This window comes from Lycium barbarum, chromosome 12 (genome assembly GCF_019175385.1).
Source record: "Lycium barbarum isolate Lr01 chromosome 12, ASM1917538v2, whole genome shotgun sequence".
Taxonomy (NCBI): domain Eukaryota; kingdom Viridiplantae; phylum Streptophyta; class Magnoliopsida; order Solanales; family Solanaceae; genus Lycium; species Lycium barbarum.
In genome coordinates, this window is record NC_083348.1 from 75,697,342 (window position 1) to 75,714,836 (window position 17,495).

A 17,495-nucleotide genomic window follows, 5' to 3' on the forward strand; every position below is an offset into this window, starting at 1 on the left:
ATAGCGATATATTACGAAACATGACGGATTCTCAAATATTTTTTGTTTTTTTTTTTAAATATTTTTTTTCTATTTTTTTATATATATATATTTTAAAATAATTTAAAAAAATTTAATTAAATATATATATATATATATATTGCTCAAAGGATTAAAAAATTACCTCAAATTTTTGTGTATGAAAGCTATATAAAAAATTATATGAAATGTGTATGTGTGAGCGAAATTTTTAATATAATTTTCATACACAAAATTGTGAGCGAAAACTTTAAGCCTTGAAAAATGTATAAAATGTGTATGTGTGAGCGAAATTTTAAGACTTGAGCAACATACAAATTTCATACTGTTTTCATACACACAATTTTGAGCGGATTTTTAAGCTTTGAACGAGATATACACATTTCATTCATTTTTCATACCGTTTTCATACACTAAATTTTGAGTAGACTTTTTAAGCCTTGAGCGAGATATACACATTTCATACAACTTTGATACATAAATTTTTGAGCGAAAAAAATGTTTTAAGAAAAAAACTAATTAATAAACAATATTTAAAAAAATTAAAAAGATAAAAATAAAATGTAATTTTTTAAAAAATATAATAATTTTTTTAAAAAATAAAAAAATAGTTTTTTTTTTTTTTTTTGTATAGAGTTTGTAATGTTGTGTTTTGTAAATATAAAACTATCGTTATGTTTTGTAAAAATTTCTACTTAATATGTATATATACGTAGTTGTCCCAAAAATAATCACAACCAGACTAAGTTAAAAGCCTAGGATATGCACAAGGAAGCTTCAGATCCAAAATTGACCAAGAACAGGAACAAACTACAAGTTTTAGCCAGCACTTTCTGGAGGACCTTATTTATAAAAATATATAAAAAATAAATAAGAAAGTAGGACATTAAGTTGTTTATATGTGTTCCGTAAGCCGATAATTAAAAAGGAAAAAAATCAAAAAGAAAAAAAAAATGTAGAACTATTTTGTAACCTTAAGATTCAGTATGGAGTATATCATATAGTAAGTTTCTACGATAATTGGGTTCACAACCGAGACATATAAATAAGAAACAAGAAATTCTAAAGCTATTGATTTTACTATATATATCTGGGCTTTATAATATAAAGGTGATAATATTCTAAAAGGTGATACTATTCTAAGTCAACAAATCCCTCGTCGTAAAACATCATGGTGTTTATGGGTTGGTTTTGGGTTAAAACTAAAACCAAATCAATCTATTCGGTTTTTAAAATTCTTAAAACCAAACCAAACCAAACCAAATATAAGAAATATCCATCGGTTTGGTTTGGGTCTGTTTTTTGATTTTTAAAATAATTAACGGTATTTCTCTCTATCATGTTTTTTTCCTATAATTATGAGAATTTTCTATTATTTTTCAACTTATAATCCGTTATTACCTTTTTATTGTGGTAGCTATAGTTTCCTGCATTATGGAGAAAATGTCTTAGGATTTATGATTTTAATTATGTGAATAAAGTCTATAAGAAATACAAAAAATAAATCTAGGTAAATCTCATATAGTTGTTTCTTCAAATAAATGAGATTGAATTAATGAATTTCTTTTTTAAAATAAGCTTAAAGTATAAAGTTTATTAACCTATTAGACATAAATAAAATTTTGCTTAAAAAGTATATAAATTATTTAAAAGTATTTATAAAAATTAATATAGTGTATACATATAATTATACAAAATATGTATAAAATTTGTCGGTTCGGTTCGGTTTATTTTTCGATTTTCTTTTAGTAAAACCAAAACCAAACAAAATATTATTGGTTTTTAAAAACTCAAACCAAACCTAACCCAAGTAAATAACGATTTATTTAATTGGTTTGGTTTTGATTTTTCTATTTGGATCAATTTTTAACCAAACCGTGAACACCCCTAATCATCATTAAGTAATATTTGAAATTCTCATTTTACTTTTTGTGAAGTATATTTCAAAGGTCATTCTATTCCTTTATCTTCTCCACCTCTAATCAGAAGTCTCAGAATTCAAATCCTAAAATTGAAGAACTTCTTTATATAGATCACATTTATTCATAGTAGACATACCCGACTCGAATACAAATTTATTATGTCAACCAGTGGAATTTGGCCCGGTCTCCAAACCAATATTAAGAGTTAAATTTTGTAATTAAATTTCTTTCTGCATTAAATTATTGAAAAATAATTCAACGTTTATGCAAATCCTTAAAACTAAATGATACAAAAAAATAGAACAATTTTCCTATTCTAGAGTTTCTTTTTATTTTCAAACAAATGCAAATGCATGATACAAAAACTTTTCTTCTTTTATTTTACTGAACGTTCTTTAGAGTATAGCCTTTTAAATTGAGCTCTACTATATGTAGAATTAACTTCGCTCAATTTGTTTGAATTAAATCAAAATATATTGCCTACCATAGAAACATATTTTGATATTCAAGAAATGCTAACATAATTTTTAAAATCACATAAGCAAAGATATTATGCTTTGTTAATAATGGAGAAGTGTGTGTGTCTATATATATATATATATATATGCAAAACGTGCAACAAAACGATGCATTACTTAGCATGAGTCTACAAATAAAATTTATCATTTATTTATAAATTCTCTTCTTTATTTTTCTTTGTGGGTATTTTGACCTTTGTTGAAATTATATTTCAACTAACTTTGAAGCTCAAAGCAAAGTATGTGGGTTCATTCTCTTTTTCAAACATTCCTAGAAGAAAAAATAAATGTAAACGCCTATTTAGGCTGAAAGTAATAATTAATAAATAACGCAAAACTACATTCACCAATCTAATTAGCTATCCTAAAATCATCACTGATAACAAGCTCATCATACAAAAAATTGACATATTAGTCATAGAATGCCTAAAGTCCAAAACCTCTCGAACAATTTTATAAGCAATGACAATACTGGAGTCTATAGTTTTTGAATCAGCAAATAACCTTGCAAATTTCTTTTCTAATTAACCCATTGCATAAGACAGAATCATCAAGCGGTGAATATATGCAATGTCAAATGTGTCTTAAACTCTTAATATATACATTTATTATGTCATAGTGTAATATGTGGAAGTCCAACAAAAATAAACGGCTAATAAGCCTCACACTCTTTTCTTTAACATGAAAAAGTAAACCCGTATTGAATGCAATTCCATAATGTTTATTGTAACTGAATATACAAATAGTTATTCTCAATTATTTTTGTTAGTATATTGAAACTTTTTCTAAATGCAACAATGATAAGCATTTTGTTCATAAAAATACAATAGCACGTTTTTCATAATACCACGTGAAATTATGTATTCAAGAAGTAGAACTTAGTACTAATATCTATTAGTTTTTAACATTGATATTATTTTATGTATTAAAAAAAATTAGCTTTTATTACTCGGACTGAAAGTTATCATATGATCCTGTGATGGCACATTTAATATTTTTTCAAAAGATATTAAATAAGATTTTAGATTAATATACAATTTCAGTTTGATTAAACTACCCAAAGAATCTCATATATTAATATGATGCAACGTATTTCTTGTTGTCTCATTTTATATGGTATTTTTCGCTTTTCAAGATTCAAATTATTTGAACTTTGACTAACATTTTAAAACGTATTTGTTGGTCATATTGATATGACAAGAGTTGCAACTTATTGTATTTTTATATGGTTTTTAAATATTTAACTTTTAAAAAAATAAGTTAATTCAACTCAATTTAACTTAAAAAATTAATCAAATTGACTCTCGAGAAATAAAAATATCACACAAATTGAGACGATGAAATAAAGTTATCACATTACTGTTGTGTAGCTCAAGAGGAGTTGTTGACTGGGCCTTACAAAACATCCCAAAAGTTGGCAAATGAAGCAATATGAAATTAAATCAAGGGCAAAATAAAATTGGGACAACAAACCTAAAAGTTGAAGAACACATGTCACACTTTCAATGGGGGAAGCAAACTTGTGAGGAAACCTAACATTCACACTTATATAATATAGTAAAGTAATGAGTTCCGAGTACTGAATGATGAAAAAAAAAAAAATCTACCTAGCTACTCCATGGAGCGGGACCTATGGAAACATTAAGACTAAATAAAACTAATCATCTCGTGAACGTACGGAGAGTCTTGCAAGATTGGATATTGTTAAAAAGTGAAAAAAGAATATTTTTCCATGCCATATTTTCCAAAAACAAAAAAATTCCACGCCACTATATAGGAATTTCGTACAGCTTTGAATATAGTTGGGTCGTTTATAACTTGTGGGAGAAATGGTCAAAAGCCTTTTAGTTGACAATTTCATTAATTCAACCACATAATATTTTTCAATTGCAACCATATGGTTTTTTTTTTCCTTTTGTTTCAGACCAGAGGTGTTACTAACTCCCACATGAGAGTGACTGATTACCAATTTCCCCAATAGTTTATTGTTACAGGAATTAGAACTTTTATTTAATTTGGAATCTTTTAAGCCCACGTTAATTTTTTAATTTTTAAAGATGAAATTACACATTAGTCAAACACAATAACTTAAACTTTCAGAAATTTGAACACTATAAGACAAAACCTTTATGCAATTTGTCATTTTCTTGGTTAAAAATCGTGAATACTAGACTACGTTCAAATTCGAGTTTATTTGTCGGAAGTAGATCGGAGAAAAGGACCCAACCAATTGAAGCAAAGTTTCTACCACAGAAAAAGAAAAAGAAATTAGTAAGTAAATATGAGAAGGAAAAGATGTAGATGAATAATGAAAAGATGTAGATGAATAATCTGCAAAACCACCTTAATTAAATTGACTGACACAAAACACTATCCGAAAGTTTGAATGAAACAGAGGAGATTTGTAATTTTTAAAGTAAAATAAATTAACACGTAAAGATGATCTTATCATATAAAAATTCTTATATTGATAATTATTTAGTTTAAATACTACTCTCTCTGTCCCAATTTAGGTGAATGTGTTGATTGGACACATAGACTGTTGGAGTTGGAATGAAAAACACCATTGATGGTGTCGTTGGTGTTAGCAACAAACAGAAGAAGAAACAGATGAAACAAGAGAAGGGTAAAAAGACATTATGCCACGTGGGTTTATCACAAAACATCAGACCAAGTATGTCTTAATTTCTATCAACCGTTGGATTAAATCATTGTGGGCTGTTGGATCACTTTGTGCACAGCTGGAAGACTTTGAGCACAACTGGAAAATCTGTTACAAATCTCATGTGTGGTGCACATGAGAGAATATTGAAATGATGAGGTCTTGAGTTTGTTAGAAGATGCACAATCAAAATAGAACAAGTGTACAGTCTAGATTAATAGCTATAACAAATGTACAGTCTAGATTAAGAGCTATTTTAATTTTCTTTTATTCTTTGTACAAATCCAATTGTATAAATACATGAACAGTGCAATGAGAAAGGGACAGAGAAAATTTTCCCATATCAGTTTCCTTCAAATCTTTCATGGTATCAGAGCATTAGGCCTGATCCAAGTCCATTCTTCTCTTGTTCATCTGCTGCAGCTTACTCAGGGATAGAAAATGGCTGAAACTGCAGTAACTGCAGCATCCAGTGATGGAAAAACAATCACCATCGATCACACTCATCCCTATTACTCGGGATTCTCTGATTCACCCGGAATGACCCTTGTTAACACAGTCTTTGATGGAAAAGGGTTTCTGGGTTGGAGGAGGTCTATCTTACTGTCACTTTCAGCCAAGAAGAAGCTTGGCTTCATAAATGGAAGTTGCAAATCTCCAGATCCAACTTCAGCAGACTTTGAACAATGGGATTGCTGCAATGATATGGTGATTAGCTGGATTCTGAATGCATTATCAAAGGAAATAGCTGACAGTGTGATGTCCTCCACAACAGCTAAGGGTTTATGGGACAGCTTGGAACAAAGGTTTGGGAAATCTAATGGATCCAAACTTTATCACCTGCAAAAGGAATTATCTGTCTTAGTACAGGCAAATAATGACATAGCTAGATATTTCACTAAGATAAAGAGAATCTGGGATGAACTGGATTCTCTAAATATCATTGTATGTTGCTCATGTGTGTGCACTTGTGAAGGCAAAAAGAAACTCACAAAATCCTTGGAAGATAAGAGATTAATTCAATTTCTGATGGGGTTAAATGATGTGTACACACAGGCAAGGGGAAACATTCTGATGATGAATCCCTTGCCTAACATCAATGTTGCTTATTCCTTATTGTTACAAGATGAGAATCAGAGAGAAGTATATGCAAATGCACAGTTCTCTGCTGATTCTGCATCTTTCATGGCAATGGGACAAGGTAAGTTTGCAAACAATCAATTAATGGCTGAGTTTGCAGCTTTTATGGCAGCTGGGCAAGCCAGAAATGCTCAGAAGTTCAAATTTCAGCCACAAAGAGGAAGAGATATGAATCAGAAATCTAACAATCCAGCACAGAGGTTTGTAAAACCACAACAAAAGTTCAAAGGAAGGAAGAAGTATAATCCCAATGCAACATGTACTTATTGTGGAAAGACAGGACATGTTATGGATGACTGCTACAGACTGATAGGATTTCCTCAAGATTTTGAGTTCACAAAAGGGCAAGACCAGCCTAGGGCAAATGGGATAATATCAATAGAAGGAGAGGGAGATAAGGCCATACAATATGTTGAGAGTAAAGAGACTGACATCACTCAGCAGTATACCAAAGAGGAGGTGGCAGAGATGATGCACATGTATAAACATGCAAAGCAGGCACAGAAGGGAATTAATGCAAATGCAATTGCTGGTACTGTTTTAAAATATTCAGGATCATGTTTTGCTAGTCTAACATCAAGCACCTGGATCATAGATTCAGGTGCTTCAGAACACATGTGCTACAACCCCAATTCTTTCCTGTTTTTAATCCCTCTTCCTGTACCTTTAAACATTAGTTTACCTAATTCTTTCAAGGTTAGTGTTACCCATACAGGAAGCATATCTATCCTGCCAGGTCTGGTCTTAACTAATGTCCTCCATGTCCCAGACTTTAAATATAATCTTTTATCTGTGCATAAATTCTGTGTACAGTTCACATGTGACATCTTATTTACATCTAGTAGTTGCATATTGCAGGGCCTTTCAAAGATGAGTCCACAAGCTTTTGGTGAAGTGAGAGAAGGACTTTATCTGTTGGAGCCTTCTAGTCCTAAGTCTAGATGTTTATTTACTTCTGATGTTGTTTCAATTCCAAAAGGAAGCAATTCCATTAAAGAGTCTGTTTCAGTTCCTAGTTCAGTAAATGTCAACTCTATCCCTAATGTAAGACTTTGGCATGTAAGATTGGGACATCTCCCATTTTCAGCAATGAAACATTTACATTTCCTTCATTGTGCTTCAAACTCTAATTTTATATGTGATGTGTGTCCTAAATCAAAGCAAACTAGGCTTCCTTTTCCAGTTAGTACTGTCAAGTCTAAAGGAATTTTTGATCTTAATCATGTGGACACATGGGGCCCTTATAAATCAAATACATATAATGGTTATAAATACTTCCTCACTATAGTAGATGACTATAGTAGAGGAACATGGTCTTTTCTTTTAACCACTAAGAGTAATGCTTTTCCAACACTTAAGAGTTTCTTTTCTATGGTTGAGAGACAGTTTAAGGTTAAAGTGAAAATGATCAGATCTAATAATGCTTTGGAGCTAGGAAAAGGAACACAAGAAGCTGCCTATTTAGCATCAGAAGGTATTTTACATCAGGTATCTTGTGTTGCTACCCCTCAACAAAATGGGATTGTTGAGAGGAAGCACAGACACCTCTTGGAAATTGCTAGAGGTTTAATGTTTCAGTCACATCTGCCTATTTCTTATTGGGGAGAAGCCATCTTAACTGCTACACACATCATAAATAGGTTGCCATCTCGTGTTCTTCAAGGGAAAACACCATATGAGATGCTGTTTCATCATCAACCTACTTATGACCACTTAAGGAATTTTGGCTGCTTATGCTATGCATCAACTTTGGCACAGGGCAGATCTAAATTTGATGCAAGGGCTAAGACATGTGTACTTCTGGGATATCCTATACAACAAAAGGGATACAAATTGCTGGAATTGGACACAAAGAAGGTTATTATTTCAAGGGATGTGGTCTTTCATGAGGATCACTATCCCTTTGCAGAGACAGAACCTACACATGTGCCCATGTTTCCCAATTTCACTTCATCATCAGATAATACCTCTTCATTCCTTGATGACATGTTTTCAACATCAGACATCTCACATACTCAACCTTTATCACCTAGCCATTCTCAGTCTACAAATACACCTAATTCATTTGAAACTCCTAATTCACTTCCTACCAGCACTACAAATATTCCTTCTTCCAACACTACTGATTTTCCCATTACTCCACCAGATAATCCAGATAATCCAAGTCAGTCTGCACCATCTAGAGTGCCTACTAGACAAACAACTAGAATTTCAAATCAACCAAGATATCTCAAGGATTACATCTGCAACAGCATTAGGTTTGCAGATTTGAACAATGCATACATAGGGGAAACAGACAAACCAAGTACTTTCTCTTTCAATGCACTAACTACTGACAACCAACATGTTTTGCACTCTATTTCCAATCTTAGTGAACCTAGCAGTTTTTCTCAAGCCATTCAACATCCAGGTTGGGTTACAGCTATGGAAATGGAAATTCAAGCCCTACAGGACAATCAGACTTGGGAGGTGGTGGATTTGCCACATGGAAGGAAAACACTTCCTTGGAAATGGGTTTACAAAGTGAAGCATCTTTCAAATGGCAGTGTTGAGAGACTTAAAGCAAGGCTTGTGGTAAGGGGGGATATACAAAGGGAAGGCATTGACTATGGCGAAACTTTTTCACCAGTAGTCAAAATGACAACCATTAGATGTTTACTTACAATTGCTGCAAAGAAAGGGTGGTGTGTCTCACAACTTGATGTCAACAATGCATTTCTACATGGTGACCTTCAAGAGGAGGTATATATGAAGTTTCCCCCAGGTCTTGAACCTCCTAATCCTACACATGTTTGCCTTCTAAAGAAGTCCCTATATGGTTTAAAACAGGCTTCCCGCCAATGGTATGCTAAATTAGCCGGTGCTCTAAGTTTCAAAGGTTATTCATCATCTTTAAATGATTACTCTTTATTTTTCAAACAATCAGGGGACCTCATTTCTATACTAGCAGTGTATGTCGATGACATACTCATCACTGGGAACAATTTATCAGAGATCGAAGACATTAAGTGTTTCCTCAATTCTGAGTTCAAAGTCAAGAACTTGGGCAATATTCACTACTTTCTTGGCATGGAAATTTTGCGGGAAAGACAAGGATTCATAGTAAGTCAAAGGAAGTTTACCTTAGATTTGCTGAAGGAGTTTGACATTTCCCATCTACCTCTGGTTACTTCGCCTTTGGATCCATATTCCAAACTTTGAGCAAATGATGGTCCTTTAATGGAAAATCCGAGTCTTTACCGACATCTGGTCGGGAAATTGAACTATTTGACACATACCAGACCAGATCTCAACTTTGCTGTGCTTGCATTGAGTCAATATATGTAGAATCCTTGTGTGACACACTTCTCCGCTGCTTTAAAGGTTCTGCGGTATCTCAGTGTCGATCCAGCCCAGGGAATATTATTGAATTTTGACCCTTCTTTCACCTTGTTGGCATTCTGCGACGCAGATTGGGCTGCGTGTAAGGATTCTCGCCGATCTGTAAGCGGATTTTTCATCACTCTCGGTGGAGCTCCGATCTCTTGGAAATCAAAGAAGCAAATCTTGATCTCCCTTTCCTCTGCTGAAGCAGAGTACAGATCCATGCGACGGGTCACTTCCGAGCTTACATGGTTGATTCGTCTCCTTGAGGATCTATCTGCTCCAATTTCTCTCCCTATTTCTCTACATTCCGACAGTCAAGCGGCTATACACATAGCACGCAACCCGGTCTTCCATGAGTGCACAAAACATGTCGAATTAGATTGTCATTTTGTGCGGCAACAATTTCTAGCCGGTTTGATTACATTGTCATTTCTTCCGTCTTCTCACCAACTTGCAGATCTCTTCACGAAACCCTTATTTGGGGCTTCTCACAGACAAATTCTTAACAAGATGGGGGTCATGACACTCCCCTCCATCTTGAGGGGGAATGTTGGAGTTGGAATGAAAAACACCATTGATGGTGTCGTTGGTGTTAGCAACAAACAGAAGAAGAAACAGATGAAACAAGAGAAGGGTAAAAAGACATTATGCCACGTGGGTTTATCACAAAACATCAGACCAAGTATGTCTTAATTTCTATCAACCGTTGGATTAAATCATTGTGGGCTGTTGGATCACTTTGTGCACAGCTGGAAAATCTGTTACAAATCTCATGTGTGGTGCACATGAGAGAATATTGAAATGATGAGGTCTTGAGTTTGTTAGAAGATGCACAATCAAAATAGAACAAGTGTACAGTCTAGATTAATAGCTATAACAAATGTACAGTCTAGATTAAGAGCTATTTTAATTTTCTTTTATTCTTTGTACAAATCCAATTGTATAAATACATGAACAGTGCAATGAGAAAGGGACAGAGAAAATTTTCCCATATCAGTTTCCTTCAAATCTTTCAGAGATTAAGAAAAAAAAGAACGATTTATAGAACTTGTGATCTAAAATAAATCATAAAAAAATTTATCTGTATATAAATCATTTCATTAAATGTATTAAGTGTAAAATGAGAAGTTTGAAGCTTAATGGTTAGTATTAAATATGAAATACATTCGACTTGGTCCACTGTCGAGGCCAGCAAACATGAGGCTAATTTTAAGTTTTGGTGATAAGCTTTCTCCATTTTACTAAGAGAAAGCTAAATGGTATTGGTACCTAAACAATTAAACTGTATGTGTCTAATTAATTAGACTATATCTCCAAGACGACTTCTCATTATTCCATTCTTTCTTTTTTAACTGAGAGAATTATTCCACTCTGCTGTCAAGAGGTATAAAAATTACTCCAAAGTTTTTTGTTTTTTTTTGTTTTTTCGGTCATACCAAAGATTTTAAATTAATAAATAAAATTTATGCCGTCTGCTTTTAAATATCATCAATGATTAGCTGTTCTGAACAGTACATCTGCATTCCAAAAGTAAAATCTGCTATTTGGTCTAATAATGAATAATATTGGACTTGTTCGATCTATTTAGAGTTTCATTACTGGTTTTCAGATCATTAGCCGGATCACAACGCTTATTAAGTTGATATTCACTTTAGCCTTAGCCACTTGATTAACAATCCAAATGGCAGGATTGTACAACGATTCTATTTTTTAGCCTGATCAAAAGTCTCTTTTACCCCTTATTACTCCACACATACACCATAAATTTGTACACTATATGTTTATTTCCAATTGCTATAAATTCATATCTACTACTATAACTGTTTGACTCAAACATTACAACGTACCATTACCAAATTTCGGCAAGGAAAGAAATTACAATGCAGGATTTTAGGAATTACTACTTCATCCCTCACAAAAAGATCTGTTTAAGAGCCTTTCTGGCTTAGATTATGAAAACTGTTAATGATTGTTCAAATAAGCAGATTTTTGTATTTTAATTTATCATAATTGCCTTAAAATGATCGTATGTTTTTCATCGTTCTTTCCTTCATTCCCATTTTCTTTTAAAACATGAAATGTGTATTTTCTAAATTCTACGCAGCACAAGTAAACTACATAGTCAACTTCAAACTCGTTCCCAACACCTGACTTTCTAATGCATCAAAGCTAATAACACAATTCACTGATCAAAACCACATCTTTTGTCTGGTACGTACACATGCCTTTATTCCGTATTTACGGCACAAATATAATAGCCACTTATACGCACTGTTTAACAACCTGTACTTATTTAATAGAGTTTACTTTATAATTTTCTATTGTAAAAAATGTCCTTCCCGCTGATTTCCACCAACTAATTAGGCATGAACCCCTCATGCCACCACATGATTTGGCTGCACTTGCGTTAGGCTTCAATGTGATTTTTCTTCTCTTCTCAACGTGATCACTCTTATAGCATCTCTTTCAACCCGTTATCCATCTAATTTAATATTGGATTCAATATGATTTGCTACCTAATAATTAATTAAAACTAATACTAGTAGCTTTTTTTTATTCCTGGTTAAAACACTATATCAAAGAATCTCTAAGTATATATAAGTAGCTCCCAGATACCATAACTCATCACCCCAAACAAACAAACAAACAAAAGACAAATTCACTCAAAAACCTCTATAGCACAATGACTAATTATAATTTCAAGCACATAGCCATCTTCTTCATTCTCATGTCAATTTTCACACCTCAAGTTTTATCAGTAGTAGAGGATTGTGGAGCAGAAGAAGACAACTCTTGTGTCAACAAATCTAAAGCATTACCCTTAAAAATCATAGCCATAATCTCCATCTTAATCACAAGCATGATCGGAGTGTGTCTTCCATTGGTCACACGTTCTATCCCGGCCCTAAGCCCGGAAAGAAGCCTTTTCGTGATCGTCAAGGCATTTGCAGCCGGAATTATTCTAGCCACAGGTTTCATGCACGTTCTGCCGGACTCATTCGACATGTTGTCGTCCAGTTGCTTAAAAGAGAACCCGTGGCACAAGTTCCCCTTCACAGGATTTGTTGCTATGTTGTCTGCTATAGTAACGTTGGCTATTGACTCTATAGCTACTAGTTTGTATAGCAAGAAACATAAAGCTGGTGTAGTTAATCCAGAAAATGGTCAGGCTGAAGGAGGTGATCACGAAATGGGTGTGGTAAATGCTGGACATTCCCATGTTCATTCGCATCATCATCATGGGTCCTTTATGACTAAAGATGGAGTTGATGCGACAAAACTACTCCGATACAGAGTGATTGCCATGGTTAGTTAATTTTATCTTTTTATTAGTGGTAACTTTGGTCATTCATTTCCTTTATGAAATGTTTACTTCAATCCACTGATAACTTACACTAAATGATAGCTTTATGTAATTGTCCATTAAAGGTGAAATTAATTACTAGTAACTTGGCAATAATGCAGACTACTTATTATAACAAGTTAAAGATTGTGTATGATGTCGGTATATATAGGTTAATTTTTTTTAAATAACATTAACGTGGTAGAAGTTTGCCAGTAATTAAGCACTCACAAATATTTTGGAGAAAATGATTAAATTAAAGGTGTATGTCAGATAAAATGGGGTGGGTGAGTTGTCTTGAGTTATTGATATATATCCGTACAATAAATGATCTTGTATGCATGCATTATTTTTAAGAAAAGAAACAATACAATGAGGTGAAAGTCAAACAATCTCTATTATTTGGTGTACTTGCCTGGATAGTGATGCAAATCGGAATCTGGTCTTCTTGATTACTCAGTTTACAAGCAACCAAAAAAAAAAAAAAAAAAGATTGTTTACAAGCAACTTATCTATTTGTTTATATATTTTAATTTGTCCCTTTGACTGGGTTTATTAGTTCTTGATCGTTAATCGGTTTCAATTATTGAACTTAAAAATTAATACTGTATGAGATTAACTAATGAGCGTGGAGTTTTTTAATATACCTTCATTGAAGAAAGTACTTATTTTTCTTTCTGCTTGCTTCATAGTTGGAAGGAATTGGAAAAGTCTATTGGCAAGTGTGATGCACCCTCCATTTCTAAACCTTAAAAATAAATACAAGGGCATTATCAGTTATACTAATTTTAATTTATTTTTTATTCTAAATCAAGTATAAGATATTGATAAATTATACTTAGTCATGCAAACTCATAAAATAAAAAATAACGGAAACATTTTGGCAGGTATTAGAGCTCGGTATCATCGTTCACTCTATTGTGATAGGAATTTCACTAGGTGCTTCAAACAATACTTGCACAATTAAAGGACTCGTTGCTGCTCTTTGCTTTCATCAGATGTTTGAAGGAATGGGCCTCGGCGGTTGCATTCTCCAGGCAAGTATTTATTTTATGAAGAAATTTCATTTAAAGTACCATATTTTAAAAAAGTCGATCCTTAGTAAATAGATTATCTTATTACATTATATTGTTAAAAGAAATATAATTCATATATAGTTTGCATTCACTAATTCTACTCTTCTTTTATTTCAGGCTGAGTACAAGTTCTTGAAGAAGACAATAATGGCATTTTTCTTCGCCGTAACAACCCCATTTGGTATAGCGCTTGGGATAGCCCTATCAAGCACTTACGAAGAAAACAGCCCACGTGCACTAATAACCGTTGGATTGCTCAATGCATCATCTGCTGGCCTTCTGATCTATATGGCTTTGGTAGATCTTCTTGCTGTTGATTTTATGGGTGACAAGTTGCAAGGCAGTGTAAAGCTACAAATCAAGTCCTATATGGCTGTTCTTCTAGGTGCTGGTGGAATGTCTGTCATGGCCAAATGGGCCTAGTTTTGTTTTTCTTAATTTGTTTACAAAAATAAGTCTGTGAATTCCCCAGTTTTAAAATTGTAATTTTGTATCCTTTTCAGTTTCGTGACTGGTTTTTAGTAGCAAAATATTGTGTAAAGTATGTCGTCTTGTTCCTAAATTACTGTATGTGTCTATTTGGAGCTTTTCATAGTCAGTCATACGTTCATTGAAAGCAAAATCGCTCTATTTTAAGTAAGTATTTTTGTGAAAGTGAACTGACTTGTCTTCCAGAATTTCCCAACGAAAAGGAGATTTGTCTTTACTGATCTCTCATACTTTGTTTCTTTACTACGCTGTTGGAAAGCAAAGAATAAAAACACAAGAATGTAAAATTTGCCGGATGATCTCATTCATTTACTGTGCATCTATTTATACAACATTATGTAGAGAAAGGAATAATAAATCATTACACTTGCTATTTTTCTATTGGTTCCTATTATAACTAACTCTAACAGCTATAGAATCTTCTAATTTATCTATGTACAGTTGTATGGAAATGTAATCTAAGGGTTGAAAATCATCCAACACATTTTGTGTTGGATGCTTGTTGATTTAGCTTGGGCCTGGATGAGCATGTGACATTTTGAGCCCTAAATCCTTAAGTTCAGAATTCTGAGTTGTTGGCCCATTACTTTGTTCCGCTCACACGTCTGACTTGGCCTAGTATTTTGTTCCACTTCACACACACTTGAACACTTTCCCAATTTCTCAATCTCGTTCAAACTTAGGGATTGCCCCCTCTTCTTCATCTCCGTATTGATTAAACTAAAATGGAAGAAGAAACCTTGCTATCTTCAACAACAACCCCCCCCCCCCCCCTTTTCCCATGTTGGTGGGGATGGAACTGAGACCCAACTTGCAGAGCAAGGATTGATGAGAAACGTCGGAAAAAGGTTTAGTAAAAAGATCGGCGAGCTGAGAAGAAGCCGGTTGTCACGACTCGACTAGGGGCCGCGACGGGTACCCGGGGCTAACCGCCGAGCACCGCTCATGTTACTACCCTTTAGACTCATCATCATTCAATTATCCAATTTATATTCAATTTATAAGAAAATTCGCTTTTCATTTGGGAACAAAAGTATTATATATACATGAGCCCTTTAGGCTAGCAAAATAATGTGTATACATATGTACATACATACAAAATAACCCTGCCATGAGACCATACAACCCACAACGAGTATCTACGAGCCTCTATGGATAACATATACAATTACACAAAAATATCATCATAGGCACCTCCGGAACAATGGAGGGCTTTCAATCAACTGGAAGATCTAAGACTCCGGAGCAATATCTCCTCCCTGTCTACCTGTGGGCATGAACACAGCGTCCAAAGAAAAAGGACGTCAGTACGAATATTGTACTGAGTATGTAAGGCATAAATAATGAAAAGAAGACATTAATAATATAGTGAAAACATCAATATGAAGCATCGGGATCTGACTGATAAATCATAAAGGAAGTAATGCATGCTGTCTTACTCATACTCATCATCATAACATGTATACATCATATGCAATGCAGCCGGTCCATATCGGGACGGTGTAATAATCAATAACATGAGCCCGCGTCCAGGCCTCCCGCGTCCGGGGTACCGTCTCATGCCGCCCACTAGTGGTGCTGCCCATGCCAAAGGTCATGGTGTATCTGTATAGCTGCCCGCCTTGGCGGTGACTGCCCGGCCAACTAGGCACAGTGTGAAATGCTCATGACATGCTCATCGTAAAATACTTATAATACTTATGCCCATCATAAAACACTTATCTTATCAAAGTACATACATAAGGCTCGAGGTCAACTTTACCCTATCGGGGTGACGTAAGGTCGTGATCCCCCGATTCCATTATGGAGCAATTTCTGATATTCTGCCTTACCTTGAAGGAACTAGTGTATAAGGTGAGTGTAAGCGATGAATAACCTCATTATCATGCTAGCATCATCATATCATATCTCTTACATTATATAGACATTATGGATCTAGACTTTTAGCTTTTCGGACTATAGGAACTCATGAAGAAGATAGGAAATTCGTGCCATAAGATTCATGCCATTAGAAGGAAAGGACTAGCCTCACATACCTTAGTCGCTTAGTTAAGTTATTGCGCGCTTGGTCACCTTCACGAGATAATATGAATTACATTAGCTAATCGGCTATAGGAACGCATCGCTAGTTCTAGGAAAAATTGGACATCACTTCCTTTGTTTATACTACTTTTCCCATGTTCTACATCAACTCCCAACATTCCCAATACCACTCACAATATCACAATCAACAATCGTCATTTAGGTACTCTTAGCAAAATCCACCACTTTCTTCCAATTAACTCACAATTATGGTTTATAGCTCATCATCATAATTGTCATGCTTCACACTCATTTTATGGTCTACAAGTCATTTACAACATTTTCATAACCACAACATTCCAACATTCATGATTCAATTCCACTATCACCCAATTATGTCACTATTCATTCAATAATGACCCATTTCCTATGTTCTTCTACATTTAAAGCATATAAGCTTTACAATACTTTAAACAACATGGAATGATCATGAAACTCACCTTGAATGATCGTTGAACAAGCCTTGGAAGAGAATACCTCTATAGCACCAAAACCCTACTTCAACCTTTCTTGGATTTCTTAGGTTGGATGACTTCCAATGAAGTTTCATACACTTTGTTTCATAGATTTGGTGTCATTGATCCTTGATTTCCTTGGTATTCTTGTGTTTGAAGTGTTTGGAGAATAATCTAGAGTGTTCTAGAGAGAGGGAGAGAAGAATGAAATGAAGATGAAATGAAATGGATCCTTATATTAAAAATATAAAGCTGGCCGAGACACTTTATACGGACCAACATACGGTCCGTACTATTTATACGGACCGTATGTATGGGAGTACATTCGGTCCAGTGGCTGGTCTTCTCCTTGGCCAATTATACGGCCAATTCTACGGCCAGTACAATTTATACGGTCCGTAGGTTGGACCGTATAATGCCCAGT

At 34.0% G+C, this 17,495-nt stretch overlaps 1 protein-coding gene across 1 annotated transcript; it reads left to right on the forward strand.

The window, feature by feature from the left end:
* The first annotated feature begins 12,272 nt into the window (after nucleotides 1–12,272).
* Nucleotides 12,273–14,734, forward strand: LOC132623005 (fe(2+) transport protein 1-like). The gene is made up of 3 exons (XM_060337707.1): nucleotides 12,273–12,933; nucleotides 13,857–14,006; nucleotides 14,163–14,734. Exons 1-3 carry the CDS (start codon nucleotides 12,310–12,312, stop codon nucleotides 14,466–14,468), a joined length of 1,080 nt encoding a protein of 359 aa, XP_060193690.1. The 5' UTR covers nucleotides 12,273–12,309; the 3' UTR covers nucleotides 14,469–14,734.
* The last annotated feature ends 2,761 nt before the right edge of the window (nucleotides 14,735–17,495 follow it).